The following is a 17,834-nucleotide window of genomic DNA, read 5'->3' on the forward strand; positions in this document are numbered from 1 at the left end:
TCGTCCCGTTGCTATATGTGAAGCGCTTTGTTACAGCTGCGGCTGTTGTAAAATGAGCTATATAAATCAATTTGTGTTATATTGTATTGTTCATTCATGCAGTCGTGTGATTGCTAATTTGATGGCTAGTTTTCATCGTCTGCAACAAAAATATTTTTTTTACGAACAGTTTGCATTTCCCCCTCCTGTTACTGGCTTGGGAGCGCAGAGCGCTGACGTGTGACCGCAGCGCTAAAAGCCTCATTGCTTTCTGGGAAATATGGGAAGCGAGATTTTTACTATAGTACAACAGCGCAGCTCAGGTTGACATCCGTTCCACATTATTTATTTTTATTACGCATTATTTATTTCGCTTTAATTTTGAAGGTTTCCAAAACAGCTCGTTGGCCGCATGTTACCGTAAAGTACCGTATTTGGGGAGGCTGTCATCTTTGTGTGGAGACGATTCTTTACGCCAAATGCTTAAATATTTCTTGAATTATGTCAAAACACACAAGTATTAGGTTAGTTTCGACGATTTGTTATTGCACTTCCTGCAGCGGATGTTTAGGGTTGCTAAGCAACCTTGAGTGGCTCGCGTCTGTGCGGCGAAAGTGAAAGGCAGGTGAGTTTTAGAGGGGCGTCAATATTGTCAGCTTGTTTAGTGTTGCAATGAAATGTGGATCAGGTTGAGGTTGTTACTACTTGGTTTAATTTAAGACACGTCGAGTAGTTTCGTGCATAGATTGCCAAGCTACCAAAACGCCACTTGTTATTAGCACTAGTCAGTCGGTTGTTAATTATTGTCATGCCGTGTCAAAAGAATGATATGATGGTTTTCTTGTTGATTTGACAGTCTCAATGCAGAGAGCCAAAGCGCAATCAGCTGATGGGGATGGATGGGTGGAGGCCGAAGAGGAACACATTGAGCTGCTTGATGGCAGTGAACAAGAAGCAAACTACGTTGGAGCAAATATGTCTCCTCCACGGGTAAATGTTTAGAACTGACAAGAAACCATTTTGAACATAAGGTATTCAATTTCATGACCACTAAAACGTGCATTGTTCTCACACCAGCCAGGATCGGAACTTGTTGATGTGAGCCCACGGTCTCAGGCTGACGTCATTGATGCTGCTAGAGACCCCGCTGCTACTAGACATACTGGTCTGTTTTATAAAATAACTCAAAACTGTCAAATTTATTGCAATTAAAAACAAAGTTGTATGTAATGGCATATTCCATAAAGATCCATTGTGAGTTACTTTAAAATAAAGTACAGTATACAGGCAAACTAATAATCACAATCAATTGATTTTTGTATAACTCTTCAGTACAGTATTTAAAAAAAAATACTGTATAATGTTTTCTTCTGTATCAGAGCAGGACAATACTTCCCAGGTTGGGTCAGCAACCCATTTTGCAAAGTCTTCAGAGGACATGAAGGAAGAAGAACCACTGATGGAGGATGAGGATGAGCTCATTGTTCTTGATGCTGAACATGTTTGTAGCTTCTTCAATATTTCTACAAATAATTTCATTGTAGATTTCATTTAAAGCTCACTTCAAACTCAAATGATGAAATCCAATTCAGTCCAACTGAAATTTAGAGGCGTACAGTACATGGGTTGTACATTCTGCCAAAAACAATATTGATTCTCTGCTGCAGTGTTACCCAATCACACAAAAAGTCTATGTATACTGAAATGATGATCTTTGGTGGTTGGGAATCAGTGCTCTGCAGAGGTCAGGATTTCTCGCACACGTGTCCAGAATGATTCAGATGTCATGTTTGGTCTGTTGACAGCCTCTGGTTGCAAAGAAGCAAGCTGCACTGAAGAAGCAACTCATCAAGGATCTGGAGAGACTCAAACTGGATCTAAGGGAAGAGGTTGGATTAGATTGCCATTTTATGCTGAGGCAGATAATGTGTAGCTCACATGCATTTATTGTCAACATTTCTGTGATCACTCATTTGATATTTATACACTTATGTGTGTGCTTTCGGATACCTGTGCAGGTGGGTTTTGAGAAAGCAGAGGCGAGCCAAACAGAAGAAATATACGTGCAGTTGTACAGGGAACAGGAGAGGCTCAAACGTCTCCAGACAAGACTAGATGACCAACAGCAGACCAAGGTCTTGTCTGAAGGAAAACATCAAAAGGTGCAAGATGAACTTGAGGCAGTCAAGTTATGCCAGTCCAGCGCTACCACCCAGTGCAGTAACACGAGAGCCGATGGTGAGATGCTTGAATTGCTCTGAGATTTGTCTACCATACCACTTAGTACTCTGATTAAACACAGAGTCTGTTTTCATGCAAGAGGAGAAAATTCTGAGAACATATTTAGTGTCAATAGACTGAAATTCTGAACATTTTGACAATCTTAAGTTAAGCAATGCTTCTAAGCTATTAAATAATTGTCATCTATTGAACACATGGAGAACAGTAAAATGCAGTGGGCGCATTCACATTTGACTTATGGTCGCCACAGCGCTCACCCAGATACAGTTCCTGACCGATGTTCTGTCACTTATCCATGTTGTATAGAAACAAAAGCTTATAACCTGACTTTAAATTCACCCATTGGTTTTAGAAATGACTCATATTAAAGCTGAGACGCTCTCGAGTGAGGTGTGAATATAAATTTGCTTCACTGCGGAAATATTAATCATTTAATGAACACAGAGAGGTCGGATTTTGGTAAGACAAAAGTTATCTACGTACCTCTTATATTCCCAATCATAAAAGGGGTCAAATTTTGCAGCAGGATGGCGCTCCATCTCATGCATTCATCTCTACATCAAAGTTCCTCAAGGCGGAGTAGATCAAGGTGGTCCAGGACTGGCCAGCCCAGTCATCATTGAGCATGTTTGGGGTAGAATGAAAGAGGAAGCTTAGAAGACAAAAGCAAAAAATCTTGAACTCTGACAGCCATGTAAGACGGCATGACAACTTCATCAATAAATCGTATGAATCATTAGCAAACTGCATGGGTGCAGTCCTTAAAGCTCATGGAAGTCAGACAAAATATTAAATATGCCTGTAATAGCACAACAACTCCATTCACCAATGTTATGAAACATTTTTGTATTTTAACTGAATTATTTGTTTGATTTTCACATTATTATGGGCGACAAAATTTTTGTCTTGCCAAAAACTAACCTTTCTGTGTTCATTAAATGATCAATATTTCTGTAATGAGGCAAATTATTTCATACATTACACCTCATTTGGGAGAGTTTCTGCTTTTATATGAGTCATTTGTAAAACTAATAGATGATTTTAAAGACAGGTTATATATGCTTTTGTTTCTACAACATGGATAAGTGACAGAACATCTGTCAGGGACACACAATGACTGTTACCAGACCTCGTCCTGTGATTGTGGACTTAGGATGTAGTATTTGTCAGGAAATTCCTACATGTTCAGCTTGAATTTACATTTTTAAATCACGTTATTGTTAATGCATGTCGCTCGCGTCAGGCCAAAAACTCAGAAGTCACATTTTGGTGAAATTCTCATCTTTTTAAAAGTCTGCACTTTTGGTTAGTCTCGACGTGTGGGTGTTAGTTCTTACAAATTATTGACCGATCAAAATTGTTGACAATGGCTTGCTCCTTTTCACGGTGGAATGCGAATGGTTGAACAAACCTGCCGTTTTGGGCGTCTCCTGAAAAGTGATGATTTTGGAAATACGAGGATCGAGCCAGACACCAGCAATGTGAATGTTAGATATGAATACTGTATCGGACAATCACGCCCCTATAAAAACTTCATTTTAAATGACTTGTTTCAACCAGGTAAAAAATGGTTTGTCTTTCCACGTTTTAAAATGATCTTAAACTTTTTAATACCTTCCAAAGATTGGTCGTTGTGATAGATGAGAAGACTTGCACCTTCTGCTGTGATTTCAATCCTGTGCAAGGAAACATCGCTACTGAAGATGATTGTCTTCAGAGAAGTCATTATATTGATAGAGACGTAAACATTTGACGGGACATAGATTCCTACTAAACAAAATCATGATATCATTCAACTATTCATTCATTTACTGGAACCTGAGTTCTCATTAGGCTCACGGGTGAAATGGAGCCTGTCCTAACTAACGTTCGCTAACATGTCGGCCCAAGCAGAGATTTTAACCCAGAACCTTAGCTTTGAAGCAAGCATGTTTACCGCTTGGTGCTGGAAATGATCACATCAACTTAATTTAAGAACATGTGGTTTTCTTATCCATAGTATCCAACCTACAAACCGAACTAGACAAACTGAACTCACAGCTCAATTTCACTCAAGAAATCAGTGAAGATCTGCATTCTAATCTAAAAGCCATGAAGAACATCACACGCAAAACAGCAGCTAAAAAGTCCCAAGTCGAAGACCAGAAACTCAACCAGGTGAACACATTATCTGCTCTATCCATGATCAATCAGTATTGATTGATTTACTTTTATGACGACACCAACAGGACATGTATGTGGAGCACCTCACAAAGGTCTTGGAGAGACTGACACAACAGAAGGATATGTATGAGGCTCAGACCAAAGCCCAGGCAGAGACAACTGAGGCAACCAAGGAAGCTCTTTATGAGGTAAGTACAGCACAGCGTACCTTCAATTGTGGACTGTGAATTAAATGCAGTTTGTCGTTTAAAACAAACATTCTTTATTCAAGCAGTAGAGACCAGCCTGTATACCAGGGGTGTCAAACTCATTTTTTTCGCGGGCCACATTGTAGTCATAGCTTCTTTCGGAGGGCCATTATGACTGTCAACCCAAATAAATGTATGAGCACCTCATATTATATACAGTAAAAGCTACAAAACAAACTGACAAATAACTCGTTTTCAAATCAGACGAGTAAAAACTGGTCAAATATTTTAAAAAAAAGATAGTAAAAGTAAAGACAATTTGCAATTCTAGTAATGACACACGAATTTGATGCACAATTTGTCTTCACGGACCACATGAAATGATGTGGCGGTCCGTATCTGGCCCCCGGGCCTTGAGTTTGACACCTGTGCTGTATACTAGGGGTGTAAATCGCGGGTTTTGTCACGATGCGATATAATATCGATACAAAGAATCACGATACGATATTTGCCGATATCTTAAAGCCTGCTGTGATTCATTCACGATACATCACGATATAGTGCTCCACGATCGATATTTTTATTTTTATTTTTTTTTTCTAAATAAAAAATACAGAACAATATCCTGATTTATAACAATTCATACGCAAAATCAACAAGGTACTGCAAACTCTTTATTTAGGAAATTAGAAGAGTATTGTAGTATACAAAGTGCTTATTTTAACACTGAACTTTATCAAATTCCTATATTTTTTCTCATATAAGTAAAGAAAAATGAATATTCTTACACTTTAAAGTGCATTACTGAATTATTTATTTCCAATAATTTTAATTGTCCGTTGAGCCATCTTTTCTTTGGAATCCAAAGTGCTTCCAAACGAATGACTTGAAGCCCAAAGAGGAGCGAATTTCCTCGTCTTCTTGGACCCTAGCCATAGCACCAGCCCAGGAGCCGCGTAGTTGTCGGCTCCCCTTTCACGTGCCTGCTCTGCTCACAACACGACACGCCGCGTACTGCTCCCGGAAAGAGGAAGCAAGCAACAATGAACTGGATTTCAAAATAAAGTCGCGTCTAATGTCCGAGGTCAAACACGGCGATATAAATCGATGTTTACGTTTAGCATCGATGCCAATAAATCGTAGAGCATTATATCGATTAATCGATACACATCGATGACCGCCAGAATGCGTGCGTGCGTGCGTGCGTGCGTGCGTGTGTGTGTTTGTGTTTACATTCGTTCACAGGCGGAAATGCAAAGGGTGTCTCTGGCGATGTCACAGAAACAGCTTTTACAGCAGTGGAACAAGAGCCTGGTGGATTTGAAGAGACGAGATGAAGACTTCAGAGCAATGCAGGAGGCTATACGGTGAGAATTCTACATCAACAATGGATTGATGTCAAAGTCTCTTGCAGGTGGAAAAATCATTTTAGCACAAATGTGATTGATGGTCTGAAAAAAGGAATAAAATACACAAAGCTACTGCTCACAAGACATAAACGTGAAAACAAAGGCGTGCATCAATTTCTTTCATTTAGTTACCGCTACTTATGTTTTCCACAGCATGGCTGAGCACCAAGTGATTGTGCTGGACAGAGAGATTGAAGGCATTAAGAAATCCATCTCTGGGCTACAGGAAGAAAGCGAAACTTTGACCATGCTGCTGAACTGTGGCCAGATGGATTGTGATGTCACAAAAAAGATGATTACTCAGAAGCAGACCCAACATGAAACTCTGTGGGCCCAATACAGCATCTACCTCCGTGCTTTGGGGCAGACGGAGCGGACACTCGCAGAACTCACGAAGGTTGACAAAACACCTCAAATGAGGCAGTTGTGACTTGATTGGCCTGAGTTTGAATGTCTCCTTCTCTATTTCTTAAGGAGGACAGTATTCTTGAGGCTGAGGTGACTGATCAGAGACGAAAGCTGGAGAAAAACAAAGAAAAACACCTGGAACTGGAGAACTACATCATGACTCAAATGCTACAGAAGCTCATGGACAACAAGGCCGCTCAGTATTACCAACGACTCACCAACAAGAAAGCCTCACTCAAGAAAGAGAAGGTATATTTTATTGGCGTGAATATAAGACGGTGTTTTTTGCATTCAAATAAGACTGAAAAAGTGGGGGTCGTCTTACATTCGGGTCTAGACTTTATACCCATTCACAACGCTAGATGGAGCCAGATATCTTTAAAGCGAATGCTGGACTTAATTAAATTTGGTGTTCAAAAAGTTTTTTTTCAAACTTGAGTTTTGAAAAAGAGGGGGTCGTCTTATAATCAGAGTTGTCTTATATTCGGGCCGATACGGTACTTAAAAAAATCATCTTTGGTAACGGGCTGTAGTGGTAACAATTACAGGTTCAAACCCTCACATAATTTTCATTTTCAAAATGCAACTTGTTGAGAAAGTATAGAAGCCGAATTGAAACTAGACAACTGGAGTCAAACTCAAGACCCCTGGGAACAATTCAGGCTTCATCATTTTATGTATTGATGGAAATGGATTTCACTGCCAAATGTCTTGCTACTATTTTTCCTTGACTTCTGACTTTAAAAATGAGCTATCCATGAATGAGCTGTCTTAAAAAGACAAGAAGTTGCAGGGCCAATTATGGGAACATAAAACACTTTGTTTTGAACTGTAATACACTCATTGTAATCACTAATGGCAAAATTCAATTCTGCTGAATATTTCTTGAAAGACCACACGTACAAAAAGAGACAGTAGTCAGGGTGCAGTCTAACATCTCTCAAGCAACTACCGGTACATTTACAGTACTGTATATGATTTCACACATTTCATAGGCCCCCAGAAGGCAACCATAGCAGTGATGTGGCCCATGATGAAAACAATTTTGAAAATTGCTTATCCTAACATGGGTTGATACTTGATACTGTCTCCCCACTCTTATATTCTTCTTTAAATTAATGGCAGATCTGCAACATTTTTTTTAAAACTATTAAAAATAGTGTTTTCTTTTTTTTTCCACATAAACATGAGTCAGGTAGTCCTATTGTTCATTATCCCTCTCTGCTATTGGCTAGAACATTGTTATTTAAGCCCCACCCACAAGCTGTTCAGCTCACACCTCGCCGGACAGCGTGAAGGACACATCTCTTTGTTACACTAGACTGGATTAATCAAAGAAAAGTAAGTAAAATGCTTTTATATTTTTTTGGGTGATCATTAGAATGTCTAGATTCTAGACATGCTTATTTTGTTAAATATATACCCCAAATGTAAATTAGTGCATGTAGTGTATGTGTTGCAGATATGCAACACCGGGAGAGCGTGGTAGCAAAAAAGGCCCTAATTGTGACCTGCCTAAGTGTAGTGTAAATCAGCATGGATCTTCTAGTTTATATTATCTTCTAATATATTTACACATTGTGTGTATTTGTAACATTTGTAAACAAGGGTGTAGACTCTACACTGTACAGGAAGAATCCAAGTAAACTCAGTTTATTAACCTCTTTGTCCATGTTCAGGAATGTGAAGGGTGGTCGTAAGTTGAACAGCTGTTAATGTTCAGGAATGCAGGGTAGGGTCGTTAGTGGGGGGTTAATTTGACCATGATCGTCACAGCACAATAGGTTGGTCAAACACTATTGTATGGCATGTTAATAGACTACTGCAGTGGAATGTGTAAATGCAAATGCTCTCATGGTTTTTATTTTTCATTTTCAGCATTGGTATTTCCAAGGAAAGATTCTCGCTGCAGTGTGCAGGATGTGATAGATGCTGTCCAGAATGGAGAGAGTGATGTGGACATGGATTTCAATGAAACTGACAAGGAGTTAGATGAAGAAGATTGTGGTGATGTGAAAGAGAACCAACCACCCACTGACTGCCGAGTAGACACAGACATTGAGCCACAACCATCAAAACAGGCCAACAGATATCGGTAGCAGAAAAAGGATTTCACTAGCCCCAATACTGAATTTTCTGGTCCACCTCTCACCAAAGATGTGATTTCTCTCCACACACCACTTCAACCAGTTTGTTTCTAAAGAAATGATTCAGTCTCTGACGACAACACAAATGAGTACAGCTTTCAAACAAAGGGAACATGTGTGAACACCAATTCCAAGGAAATTGAGAAAATGTTGGGCATGTACCTGAAGATGGGCCTAGTACAAATGGCTGGTACCCGTATGTACTGGGAGGAAGACACACGACACCCTCCTGTTGCTGACGTGATGCCACGGAACAGATTCCAGTCTTTGTTGACAACCTTACATTTCGTCAACAACTTGACAGTACCAGAGACTGAAAAGAAGGACAAACTGTGGAAGATCAGACCTAGGCTTGATTCATTCAGATAGAACTGCCATCAGGTGATACCAGAAGAGCACAACTCTGTGGATGAGATGATGATTCCTTTCAAGGGGAGATTCAGCAGCATCAAACAGTACATGCGAGGCAAGCCACACCCATGGGGCTTCAAAGTATGGGTGAGAACTAGAGTCTCTGGCGTGATGTGTGACTTTGATGTCTACCAAGGAAGCAACAATGGACTGCGAGCCAAATCAGAACTTGGCTTGTCTGGTGATGTTGTTACAAAGCTAGCTTCAACACTGCCAGAAGGTCACAACTACAAGGTCTATGCAGACAACTTCTTCACCTCTGTTCCACTGGTAGAGAAGCTCCTTGATCGAGGAATACATTACGTCGGAACAGCCAGGCAGGTGCGCCTACCCAACTGCAACCTTGAAGATGACAAGAGTTTGAAGAAGAAGGGGAGAGGAGCCTTTGACCACAGAGTGGAGGTGAAACACAACATCTCTGCCGTCAAATGGTATGACAACCGAGCGGTCACACTTGTGTCGTCCTTTGCTGGAACTGAGCCTGTGGAGAAGATCCAACGCTGGGACAAAGTCAACAAGACCTACATAGAAGTTGAAAGGCCTCACATCGTGAGCATCTACAACAAATATATGGGAGGTGTGGATTTGCTGGATTAATTCACAGCCAAATACAAGTTCCCTGTGAAATTTCGCTGCTGGTACATGTACATCTTCTGGCACACCCTTGCTGTGGTCAACGCCTGGCTCATCTACAAGCGGGACTGCAGGGCTCTCGGGGTCTCTCCGAAAGAGACACTGAACCTGACAGCTAGCATCCGTTCTCATTCTGAAGGACACAATCAAGACTAATGAGAATCCAACCAGCGTCCCACCCAAGAAAACATGTCCACATCCACCACCAGATGTGCGTAAGGACCTTCTTGGTCATTTCCCAATGAAGATGAAGAAGAGAGGGCGCTGCAGACACTGCCCTACAGGATACACCAACACACAGTGCTACAAGTGTGATGTCCATTTTTGCTTCAAAGACGACAGGAACTGTTTCTGGGATTATCACTGCTAATGAAAGAAGAAGTGGCTTGATATTTGAAGTAGTGTTAGCCTTGATTCTGCATGCACCTAGTATAGTGAGCGTGACTTACAAGCCAGTGTATCTAGCCTGCTTGCATTGCACATGTAATCTTGTTTTTATTTTGATTTATAAAGAATAAAACTACAAAAAATATGATAAATGTTGTCATTATTCAGGTTACATACTGTGTAAATGAACTTCGCTGTCTAACATAGGAGCAAATAAGTTTACCTTGACTAGACAATGAGTAGGACCACACAAGGCCGACAGGAAATTCTGCTACCCATACCACCCAACGTTGTAACGTTACGTGTCCATAAAACCTTACCAAAACATGACAAGTTTGCAAACACTACATTACGGTGCCCAATGGGCTCTAACAACACTATATGAAATGTTTCTTTTTTTTTTTTACATGTTTTACTACGTCTGGGTCTTACTTAAGATAGAGACCAGCATGACATCACAATTCCTTCTCTCCTGTTAGGTCTATCAGCTGTGGCATTTGGAGAATGAGATAATGGCAGCTAACGTGGAAAGTAAAGTGATCGATGAGAAACTGAAAAACTTGGCCCGATCTCAGAGGGAGCTCGAGGAGGAAATCACAAAATACAACAAGGTGGTCGCATCTAATCAGGCTGACAGTTCTTCCATTGATGCACTTGTCACACAGAAAGAAACCGCTATTGCTAACTACAACAAAAAAAAGGATCTCATCGCAGCTCGCACTGGGGTAAGGATTCCTTGATCTGGCTCATCACACCATTTTATTTAGCCCGAGAAAGCAAATAATGTCGTGCTGTTTCTTACTAAATGGATCTGTTACATTTTAAATTTTTGCAGAAAATCTGTACCAAATTTGCAAATTTTCTTCACTTTTAGCAGACATAACAAACATTTTAAGGCAATCCCTTCTTCATAAATAGAAATGGATTAAACTACAATTGTATAATGAAATGTACTTCTCATTACAAATCGGCTGTACACAATCAGGCTTTTGTTGCCGATCATGATCAGCAGGTATTTAAAAAAAACATTGACAGGTCAACAATTCAACTAAAAGGTGGACCAATCTAATCTATTTAAAGTTTTAAACACCTTTTCCTGGGTGAATGGGACTGGCCTAAATCACAACTAGCCCAAATTTGCGTAAACTTGATGCCCATTGAAATGTATTGGGGGGAAAAAAAAAATTTTAATCCTAAAAAATATCCCCAAAACACTGATAAACACTCAATACACAGAACAGCAGAATGGGAGGAAAATTAATATTTTGGAAATAAATTGTGTGTGGGAGGGATATTTCTGTAGAAACCTTGGATTATTAAGTAAGGCAACACATTACAACCCTGAGATTGTGTGTGCTGTAATGTCTTATTTTGCGGATGACGTCATTAATCGATTAACAAATGATGACATTACAAACGATCACCAATTTTGCATAAATGCAGAACATCTGGCGATCCAATTTAGCCTATCAGATCTGTGTCAAGTCTAATTTCAAATACAGTTTGTTGAGAAAAAAAAACATAGAAAGTATGTAGTCGGTAATGTCAAGAGTATGAATATAATAGGGAATACACATTTTATTTATTGACACCTTTAGAATGTGTCTTTGAGAATCAAAATTTTAAATGTGCGTGTACCTGTTTTGCCAGCATGAAGACCTCAGTCCTCTGCAAATCAAAGTTGAGGCAATCAAGACTGAATCTGAGGAATTGTCAGAAAAAATCAAGACTGATCAGCAACTGTGGCTGAAGCATCAGGGAACACTTGTTGGATTGGCGCTAGAGATTCAGGCTCACAACAAGGAATACAACAAACTTCAGACAAAGTACACTGTGATGTGTCAGAAGAAGATTTATCTGGAGCGTACGTTACGTATTTTATGACACATTTTTACAAATAAGATCAGATTTACCATTTGTAAAAATGTAATTCTTATCATGCTGACTTGAACCCCACCAGGTCAGATTGAAGTCATGTACCGTGACGAGAATGAGGTGGAGAAAAACAATAAGATGCTTCAAAGAGACTTGCTGAAGCTCAACACACTTCTGAGCAAGAACACCCAGTTGGGCCATGCTGTCGAGCAGGAGAACGCTATGATAGAGTCCGACTTCCTTCACCAACTCAAGGCATACCCTTTCTGTTTGACACATCAACGTTCTTGTTCTCGTTCGAATGGTAACGCTAAATGTTAATGATCTGCAATATTATGTGATTAGGAGGCAGAACGGGAGTCTATTGCAATGGAATTGAAACTGGAGAAGACCCAGGGGGAAAAAGAGAAACTTCTCAGCAGTTTGCTGGAGGCTGAGTCAGTTGTTTGCTCAATATCAATTCACTTATCTTTCATATTAAAAACATCTCTGGAACTAATGCAGTATTCACTAACATCCGTCTGTGTTTTATGACAGGCGACAGATCATGCTGTGGGAAAAGAAGACTCACCTTATGAAAGAGACACGCTTAGTAGTGGAGGAGAGTCATGGAGAAATCCAGATAATGAAGGAAGACGTTCACCGTATGGAGGTACTGTGCATGTACTGGTTCAATGTGTGAAAAAATGTGAGTGTTGATCATTACATTATAAGAGTGATGTCCTCCATAATCTAGTGCAGTGGTTCCCAAACTTTTGCAGGCTGGCGCCCCCTTTGGCTCCCCAGTGAATTCCTAGCGCCCCCCCCCCCCCCCCCAAGGCACATATGGAAACAAACACCTCTTTCTTGATATTTGGTTTGCTGCAATTTGAAAAGAGAAAGGTTAAACACAAATGTGTATTTCACAAATAAAACCCAATTTAGTATTTAGTAAACCAATTTATTTTTTAGCAGTTTTAACTGTTTCAGCAACATAGAATCGTAAATAAACATTCCACCAGTAACCTTCATTGTCTCACACGTAATATTAATGGGATGGATGTGCTTGGTGCAGGGACATAAGCTTCTCAACATCAGGCTGGAACTCACTAAGAAGAAGTCGTAGATCCCCGCGGTCAGTAATTTTCAGTCGGTTTCTTTGCTTGGAAAGAAGCAAGGTGACTGCACTGAAGCCCCGTTCTACTAAATATGATGTTGGGAAGGCAATGAAGTACATCTTGACCTTGTTCCACAGCACTTGATAGCAGTCAGAGATTTTTTTTTGTAACCAAAAACTGGCTGGGCCAGAGCGGCGTGTTGTGTACAAATCGACTGCCGCCCCCCTACCGCCCCTTTCTTCCTCACCGCGCCCCCAGATCTTTCCACCGCCCCCAGGGGGGCGGTACCGCCCACTTTGGGAACCACTGATCTAGTGCAATACAATGATGGCATAATTGTCCTCATCTAGAAAATATTCAATGATCATATAATCTTAATTCAAGGTGGCTCTAGGTAAAATGAGAGCAAGCTGTTTAATCTCTCAGAAGTGGCCAGTCAGTAGTGGTGGTTTTGAGGGGGGGGGCCTAGACCCAAGCCCCCAATGTGGCTCCCCACCATCCTGTTGCGATTGAGGCCATATGTGTCAAACTCAAGGCCCGGGGGACAGATACGGCCCGCTACATCATTTTATGTGGCCCCCAAAAAAAAATTGTGCATCAGTTTCAAGTGTCAATACTAAAATTACAAAATGTCTTCACTATTAAAGAAACACAGATATTGCTAGAATTTTTTTACCATTGATCTTTTAAAAATATTTGAACAGTTTTAGTCTCCAGTTTCAAACCTATTTAGTCATCAGTTTGTTGTGTAGCTTATACTCTATATAATAAAAGGCGTTGATAATAATAATAAATATTAATAAATATTGGCCCTCCAAAGGAAACTATGACTAAAATGCGGCCCGCGACAAAAATGAGTTTGAGACCCCTGATCTAGGCAATGCTGCAGTAAGACATGTGCTCATGTGCACACTCACCACATAATGAAAACGAGCATGTAGTGCATATATGTATGTACGTCACAACACACCTGGCCCATACATGCGCATATCGGCCATATTGTGCCCAAACATTGACCTTCTATCACGTTAATTGCTGAAGAAATTATTCAGCTCCAAAGGGACTGTTTTCATATGTGAGGAGAATTTCCTTATGCTCATGGCGGCGAGGGTTTGAAAGCGGCAATGACAAATAATTTCATTAGATTTTTAATCATTTGCTTTTATTTGATCAATGACCATCAAAATCCATTGAAATGACTTGCCAGCACGTGTGGGCCATGGTTGCTCAGCAATGACGGATCAACACTCAATCTTAGCATAGTCTCCCATTGTTAAGAAAGGCCTCGAGATACCCATGCAATTTGTAACAACATATCTTGCAAGCAGTCCTCCTACTTTGTTGCGGAAATGGTAAGAGTGGTACCTGCCGCACATTTCTTAACGTATCTCTGTAAGTCACACTTATTTGCCGGAAATATTTATTATTAAGTTTTTGTTTTGTATGTGGAATTAATGATTTTGCTTGTTTTGTTCTTTGAACACAGTGGTTTTAGTAACGTATGCTTCATTTTATAGTGATAAAATATATACCACGGTACTGTATGTTTTGACTTTGAAAATAAATTGCATTTCTCCAATTAAAAATGCTTTGTTTTGGTGTTTCATTTCATTGTAAATGTCTGCATCTGTGTCAACAAAATGTGTTCTTTTATGTACTTAACAGCGGCAGCTCAACCAGCTGATGAAGCAGCGGGAGCAGCTCGTGAGGGAGAGTGTCGCGGCCGTGGAAAAGAGAGGAAACATCATCGAGCGCAATGATGCCCTGACCGGAAGCGCTAAAAAGCAAATCACAAAGGGCGAGCTAAATCTCATCAATGATGGCTTGCGGCGCAAAATAAAAGAAGCGCAAAAGGTTGTCTGTTTGCATGATTTAGGTTATCTTTGTTTTTGTTTTGTTGTTCTTGTGTTGTTTGTTACCTGACATTACCTGATGTTTTTAAGATGGTCAAAGAGTGGGACCAGGAGATTAAAGAACTGCAGGAGAGCTGGGTGAATCTGAACAACATTGTCGCACATCACAAACAGCAACTGATGGACCTGTCTGGCATCAGTGGTGTCCTTGAGGCTGATCTTGCAAAAATTCAGGATGCCAAAAGCAGGGTATGATGCAACAAACAACTTTTTTCATTTTTTTTCATATATTTTCCTCTTTTAACATAGTCAGGTTCAACCTGAGACTCAGGTTCAATAGCCAGACAGCTAATCTCAACAAAAAGCGTTGTTGCAAATGAGCAATGTTTCCTAGCTGTGAAAATATCTGTGGTGTGCTATGTGAAATTCATTAGTCTAAAGATTATTGACTGCAAATAATAATTATCTTCCACAAGATGGCAGAAGCTACAAATACACCGTGTGCCTTGGTTAAATGAATGTTGGGAAATGTATATATTTTTTCCCCAGCAGGACATCAGCTTGAACCATCTATTCTCACCAAAACCACCATATTCACATAGTTTCTTTTCTACCTCCTCTCTAGGACCAAGCTCATCTGATGGAATTTCAGAGCAAGGCCAAGAAACTCCAAGAGGTGACAGATGGAAAGTATCGACCATCATCCTCATCTGGATCGGTGGAAGCAGCTACGCGGAGCCTAAAGGAACGTTTGCTCGCTGTCAGCGCCGTTATAGGACGTGTGTGTGAGGAGCTTCCTGATCACCGAGCAGCTCTCAGTATGTTGTTACTGCCATTGGCAGCAGGCACACACAGTCACCTGGAGAAGGAAGCAACAACATGTGAGTGAGATGCAAAGTACAGGAGATATACAGGCTGCATTTTTCAGGTGCATAATGTCAGTTCCGGGAAGACCCATCCACACATGGTTTCCAAATTCTAGTATGACAACTTGCAGGCTGGATCTTTTGATATCTTCTAAGGTTCCTCCTTACGTAGCCTTCATGAATGCATAAACTGTGAAGAATTTGGACAGGCTTGATGTGTATTTGAACACCAAGTGGGGTCGAGTCATGCCGGAAAGTGACATGCTGCAGAAACTGCGGCCTTCGGAAGATCCAGCCTGTGAATTTGGACACTGGGAGAGAGAAAACTTTAAAATTTGCAGTTTCAGAAATATGTTATTGAAAAGGGTGAGGTATCTTTGGCACAAAGGCAGAAAACATCTTGGACTGGACTGGTGACAGTCACGGGGCACATAAAGAGGGCAACTGTCAAATGGAGATCCTCCCAGCATCTTTTCTCTTGCGTGCTCAAGAGGAAGTACCAAGAACTTGTGCATCTTGAAAATGAAACTCATAACGTTTTGATTCAATTAACCGCTTTCATGCTCCGTTGATGAAACCTGCGTGACCGAACAGTCGCTGACATGTGCTGGCGACTTGGAGTGTCTATAAGTTCAGTTTACAACTGCACTCATTCTCAGTGTGGTCATGGAAAGCTCGATTTTGAATTATATATTGTAATTTGACAAATGCCGATTGTGCGGCAGGAAGCGTTGCTAAGTAACAATTAGCTTCCAGCATGGAACAGCTGCTATAATATAGAACAAGTCGAGGGATTTGCGCCACCCTGTGGCTACTTCATCAGTCACAAAATCAAGCTCCTCCCATGGCCATCTCAATCTCCAGACCTCAACCCCATTGAAAGCCCGTCAAGTGAGCTCAAGAGTTTAATGTAGAACCGGGTCGCTGGATGATTTGGAGAATGAGGAATGATTGAGATCCGTTTTTCTGTGTTGTCCCATCTTGTGAGACATTACAGGAAATTAGGTGCTCTTTTGTCAGCAAATGGGGGTTGTAAAATGTATTAACATCAGGGATACTTAGAATTGTGGCACACTTGATTTAAGAATTATTTATCAATTCAATTTTTTTTCACACTGAATAAATGCCTTTGAATTAAAGGTTGGATTGTCCACTTTTTTCAAATTTAGTCACATAAAATTTTATAGAAGATGAATAGCCAGGAGTGACAATAATTCTGGAAGGCAGTGTATGTCATCACATCGATCAGCTCTAACTGCAGCTTAAATTTTGATCACTATTATTGATTGATTGATTGATTGATTGATTGATCGATTGATTGACAACTTTTATTCCGAACATTCAAATACACAAACAATATCCCGTTTGCTATCAGTCAAAATCCCGTCATAGAACCAAATGAAATTGGGGAAACAAAATAAACAGAGAATAAAAGAGAGAAAAATTATTCAATACAATACAATCTAATACAATTATTCTAAATTGTAAGATACTTTAGTGCAGTTGTTGCAGTATTACCTTAGTGCAGTTGTCCCGCAAGCCCCTCAGATGGAGGAAAAATGTATTTTGGAGGCTGCAACATATTATTTTAATAACAGATAATCTGTCAATTATTTTGTCCTAGTCAGTGAATCGGATACACAAAATATGTCTCAATTTCCACTCCTATATTAAAAAAAACCCATTTCAAATCGACAGTGCAGAAAATGGACAATCATAATGATTCAGTCCCTAGCTTCGTCAAGAATACTGTTGAAAATCTGATATCTTGATGATTTTGACAATTTTAAATTAAAAGCAGTATCTAAATGATTAGTCAATGACCAAAAATAAATATCGATTGATTTGATAATCAATTAGTCGTGGATTAATCATTCCAGTCTTATTTGTTATATTTTCTTTCAGCAAACCATATACTTTCCTGACTGAAAAGATTGGGATGGATAAAAAAGATGGACTAATGTAAATTTATTTTGTCACTATCTTATAACTGAGGAAAAAGACAGTGGCTAGTACGAGAGGCAGAACATGGTATTAGCACTACAAATCCATTGTGTGCTGTCAAAGTTGCTTCAGAGGGGCTTATTTTGGACACAAAGGACAGAACTCACTGGAGGCGCACATAAAACCTCTCAGCCGCTTAATCCCTCACTGAAGAAATGTTGTAATAAAAATTA

The 17,834-nt window shown here is 40.1% G+C and overlaps 1 protein-coding gene across 3 annotated transcripts; it reads left to right on the forward strand.

The window, feature by feature from the left end:
- Positions 1-518: 518 nt before the first annotated feature.
- LOC119128063 (coiled-coil domain-containing protein 40-like) lies at positions 519-17,085 on the forward strand. 3 transcript variants are annotated; one of them, XM_037260140.1, is made up of 20 exons: positions 519-604; positions 836-969; positions 1,057-1,144; positions 1,359-1,480; positions 1,785-1,868; positions 1,998-2,217; positions 4,220-4,377; positions 4,449-4,571; positions 5,817-5,938; positions 6,134-6,377; positions 6,455-6,637; positions 10,446-10,691; positions 11,617-11,830; positions 11,927-12,096; positions 12,187-12,278; positions 12,379-12,493; positions 14,604-14,792; positions 14,882-15,040; positions 15,417-15,672; positions 16,005-17,085. In XM_037260140.1, coding segments are annotated over exons 2-20 (2,916 nt in total). In that variant the 5' UTR covers positions 519-604; positions 836-840; the 3' UTR covers positions 16,007-17,085. The 3 variants fall into 3 exon arrangements, with proteins under 3 accessions (XP_037116035.1, XP_037116017.1, XP_037116025.1); XM_037260122.1 differs by having other exon boundaries at positions 15,417-17,085; XM_037260130.1 differs by lacking the exon at positions 519-604 and having other exon boundaries at positions 619-969; positions 15,417-17,085.
- Positions 17,086-17,834: the final 749 nt, after the last annotated feature.

Source organism: Syngnathus acus, chromosome 1 (assembly GCF_901709675.1).
Source record: "Syngnathus acus chromosome 1, fSynAcu1.2, whole genome shotgun sequence".
Lineage (NCBI taxonomy): Eukaryota > Metazoa > Chordata > Actinopteri > Syngnathiformes > Syngnathidae > Syngnathus > Syngnathus acus.